This window comes from Homalodisca vitripennis, unplaced genomic scaffold, assembly GCF_021130785.1.
Source record: "Homalodisca vitripennis isolate AUS2020 unplaced genomic scaffold, UT_GWSS_2.1 ScUCBcl_6712;HRSCAF=14055, whole genome shotgun sequence".
Classification (NCBI taxonomy): domain Eukaryota; kingdom Metazoa; phylum Arthropoda; class Insecta; order Hemiptera; family Cicadellidae; genus Homalodisca; species Homalodisca vitripennis.
This window is the reverse complement of record NW_025782823.1, coordinates 1-4,898: the sequence shown is the minus strand read 5'-3', so window position 1 is coordinate 4,898 and position 4,898 is coordinate 1. Positions and strand designations below refer to the sequence as shown.

Sequence of the window (4,898 nt, the reverse complement as noted above, 5' to 3'; positions counted from 1 at the left end):
TATTCAACTTTAAAAAATTTATTGCTTCCCTGCTTTTATTTTCAGTTAGTAAATCAATAAATATACAGAGTTATTGCCACTTAGTGTTGAAAATAAAAATGGGATATTGTACATAGTATTTGGAAGTAACAGCAGTTTTAAAATGTTTTAATTCAAACTCCTCTTTAAATAAGGTATTTGATTTGAGCATCAATGAAGGACATTCTTAAAATGAAATATAGCAATTAGAAATCATACATTGAAGAAAGTTTTAAAGTAGTTTGGCACCTTTCAAACTTGCTTTGGATAATTAAACATTATTTAAAATTAGAAATAAATTCGTAAAAATAGTTACAAATTTTATACTTTCAGATTTCAGTTACTTTAAACCACAACGGTATGGTAACAAAATCAGTTTATTCCGATTGAAATTTATCACGCTCTAAGAATATACCACAGTTTTAAATAATTGATTTAAATTAAGTTAAAAAAACTACATTTAGTAGTTGCATAATTAATTTTGGAAAAACCTTTAAAAAATTCCTTATTTGAAGAGATATTTTAATGATAACATTTAAAAACCACTGTTTTATTCCAAATACAATATACCATGACATAATACTGTTTTAAACAATAATCGCAAATTACTCTGTATAATAGGTTAACTTGTTTTAACTATTTAACTTTGGTTTTCAATGCCAAAATAATTATATTCACACACGTGTACAACAGTAGTTTTTTAATTTACTTTTTTCAAGTATGCTATGAACTAAATATTTCTTTTTGTCATTTACACAGTAAGAATTATTAAATATTTAATAAGTTATATTTAATGTCAAAAAAAACTACATCATTTGAAAGTATGCTCATCATAATTATTTGGTTTTAATCAAATATAAACTCTTAAAATGTGGCATACAGGAATATCCGTATGCTGTTTTCATATTTTACTTTATTATGTACATTATAATTAATGAAAATGCTGTTAACGTGTAAGAATGCGTGAATGTGTTAATATATGACTGTCGGGAAGTCAATTAGAATGTGTGTCACTTGACAAAAAGTAATAAAAAATCAGTGCCATTCTTTTATTGATGTTTCATATTACAATGTGAGGCACAGCATGCGGATATAATCGTACAGAACACCCATTATACAGCGTGCCTAAATGTAAAACTGGTAGAGCTTTTTTAAAACATTGATTTGTTTTTTTTTTTTTACTTCCAAGAAATAAAAAATAAATTTAACTTAGGTAAAAAACGTAATTGTTTAAAATCTTTAAATACACGCTAATTGGACCGAGCACAAACAATTTCTTCAGCGCTTTTAACACTTTTACTGCCGCATCCTATTTTGGCAACTTCTTTCCACTGCCACCTGTTTTAATGTTTTTTTAATAAATATAATTTTTTAACCAATTATAAGAAAACTAAGGCACTTACATTTTTTTTAAAGCTGACTTCTTCCTCTTTCTACAGAAATGCTCAAGGATAAATATTTTTAAACAGTTAGTGTTGTTTTAAAATTTTAAAAAATGTTTTTTTTTTTAAATAAAAAGTTGATTAAAAAAACATCACCATGTACTAGTCTATAATATAAATATATTTTTCATTATTATTTGCTGTATTCAGCATTTTTATTACTATCACTATAGCTACACATATTTGCAATTGAAATCCATTTATGTTAGAACATTTTTTAGTGTGAAAAGTCTTGAAACATGGCAATTTTGCACTCGCTAGTGTCTCTTCTTGAAACCTTACCTGATTATTTTTTTTAGTTATCAAAGAGCACAATAAATGTTTGTATTACTATTTTGCTTATATTTTTCATTTAAGTAAAAAAAAAAAAAAAAAAAAAAAAAAAACAATGGTAATGGTAACAAATTGCATTTCCAAGAAGCTCCATCGGTAATAAAATCAGGATCATTATCTTTGTGCTCTTGGAATAAATCATCACTTTCACTGTCACTTAAAACTGAGTAATTCTTCTAGCACTTGATTTTCTTCAATACTGTCACGATTCATTGTATTTACTTACAAAACAATCGTTGTAAACTAAAATAATAGCAAGCAAAACAATAACAATGCAGACAACAAATTAGCAGAACGATAGCGGATCGGCAACAATCAGCCTATGCGACGAGTTCGTAAACAAACCACTTTTTTCCGATATTCCAAATGACTGCTAACATTTCATAGTTGTATGAAAAAAAACTTGGAAATAGCAAATGACTATCAATGCCGAAGTCCAAATACGTTTAAATGAATTGTTATTATTGTAAAAGCCGGCTCTGTCAAAAGATGTCAGCAGTTTATAGAACTCCATATGCGATGTCAAATGATGTTGTTGGCTGTGAAAGTGTTAAGGATTCAATTTAAGCAGCAGAAATGAAATAAAGGGAAATTTGTGACAGACAATGAGCATTAAAATTTGCAAAAATGTGAGTATTAAGAGCATTTGAAAATTACTTTGAGTACCTAAAAAATTTTGCAAGTATTTGAATTTCAGAGTTGTATCCTCGAGTTCGGTTATATCATTAATACTATAGAATAAATGAAATCTGTCTAAGTCACTGCTGTGTTTTCAAACATTGAGGGGGACTACATAAATAATATATGTACGATCATGAATGATTGTACTATTGTACGGTTTTAATAAACACAAACATTACAAAATCACATTTATTGCAAAAATCAGCTAAAATAATGTACAGGAACTTATATACAACTATGTGCCGTATCATTCATTGTGGAAATGCTGTGCTTCCGTCTCTCGCCATAAATCCTGCACTGCCTCCACGATATTGTGCCACATCCGAGACTTGGCCACGCCCACACCCCCCACCACAGCGATCACCAGCCAAGCGAGACCTAGCCAGTAGTCCGTCTCCTTGGCCACCACAGAACCCACTGGTCCGCCGAAATCAGCGGATGTCACAAACATCTTCTCCTCTGGCAAAATACCTGCAAATTATAGTTGGTTTAAAATATAGCTACATTACACTACTACTATACACTTGAAAATTTTTACCAGACCACAACATCCTATCTTTTGTTTTGTGGCACTTATTTGTAAATAGCTTTTAAAACAGTGATGATATAAATATACTCAAAGTTTAAATAAATAACAAACACAATTTATCTACTTGTATATTTTAAATTAAATAAACTTTTTATAATTTGTTAGATTGAGTCTGAAGTTTGTTGGCTGGTTTTCACAAAACCTTGAATGTACTCATTCTTCTTATAAGAAAGGTACAATATTTAAAAAATGTATAATGCTTCATTATCTGAAAGAAATCTTAGGGTTCCACAAGGTTTTATAGTGAGACATTTACTATTTATTAGCTTGCATGAAGCAACCATAAAAACTGTAATTTTTTTTGTAGATGAGAAAACCTTATTATTTCTGCTTGTTGAGAGATGGAAGTAGAATCATCATCAGTCATTTATCAATTGACAGACATTTTTGAAAATATTAAATTATTTTTTAATGTTGATAGTACAAAGTTCATAATTTTGTAATAAAAAAAAAACACTTATCCAGACAAATGTACAGATAAAAGTCAATCAGACTGCTCAAACTACTTATTACTTTAGGTTAACTGACTAAAAAATCTGAAGCAGAGCTTTCTTCCATATCGACAATATACTTACTAGAGCGGTGGTTTCATGCATTTTCTGTTAACTAAGATTTGACAGTCTACCCAACACAGTTAAGTTCACAAATACATTACACCAGGCATCAGAGTGACTTGTTCATATCCTTTCACCACCCTTACTAAATACTAAAATACCAATTACCAGTTAAAAAACCTTCAATATATGAAACCAATGTTTCTATAATAAAATACTTCCCTCTACAAGACACTATTATCTTCCAATGTTCCTCCCAGAAACATTCCCTGAACTCATGTTTCAGAGGAAATTCAAATTTTGGAAATGGCCAGAAATTAGATGAAGCTATGTCAGGAGTGTAGTTAGACTGCCAAAACTGTTAGATATTGTTTTGCTAGGAAATGCTCTAAAACTTTTTAAGACTTTATGAATGAGGTTGTGCGTTATCGGGGTGCAGGATCCATGACTTGCTCACAGTTTAGGTTGTTTTCTTCACACTTCAGCTAATCGTGGTCTTTAGATATAAAATATTCTTTATTGATTGAACGCTCTTACAATCAATTAACAGTTTTTGTTGATTGCCGCAGAAACAAGTCCAATGTTTGCAAGATTTTTGCCTATTAAGGACTGCTAGATCATTAATAAGCAGTGATCTTTAATCTCCTAAACCACGCCTTTATCTGTGTATTACCCATAGATTCTTTACCAACAGATCTATGTACCACAGAAAGTGTTTCTAAAGCACAATAGCGACATACCTGGCAAAATTTAATGAAACTCTTTGCCCAAGAGATTCAGCCATAGTGATACTTCACAAGACACAAGGTACATAATAGCATATGAAAAAGAGATCTCTGACTTTCTGAATAAGTAGATGACACACCAACAAATCATAATAATTAAAGCGTATTGTGATAGTCCATAATCATAACAACAATAGAATTGTTATTATGGACTTAAAAGAAAGAAATATGAAAATTGTTCAAACTTTAGAGGGCTGTAATTCAAGAGGGCTGTATGTTCACCATAAAAAATCTTTTTTCATTTGAAGAAATTAACCTTTAAGCATTTTGTTTAACTTCAGAACTCTGTTAGGCCATCACTGTGGCTGTTGTTAATTTACCTGTATGCCTGGTGATGAATCTTGAGAACATCTCAAGTGTATATTCACTGTCATTAAACTTAGCTGCCGGACGACCATTGTGGAACAGCATGACGGTCGGCACTCCCACAATCCCATACTGGGTGTTAAAACTGGGACAAAAATACTACTTAATTTACCACATTAAGTATAATTTT

At 30.4% G+C, this 4,898-nt stretch overlaps 1 protein-coding gene across 1 annotated transcript; it reads right to left on the bottom strand.

The window, feature by feature from the left end:
* Positions 1 to 2,649: 2,649 nt before the first annotated feature.
* On the bottom strand, positions 2,650 to 4,864 carry LOC124373929 (thioredoxin domain-containing protein 15-like; the record flags this gene model as incomplete). Its single annotated transcript, XM_046832239.1, has 2 exons — positions 2,650 to 2,945; positions 4,723 to 4,864. Coding segments are annotated over 2 exons (366 nt in total), but the record flags the coding sequence as incomplete, so codon positions are not given.
* Positions 4,865 to 4,898: the final 34 nt, after the last annotated feature.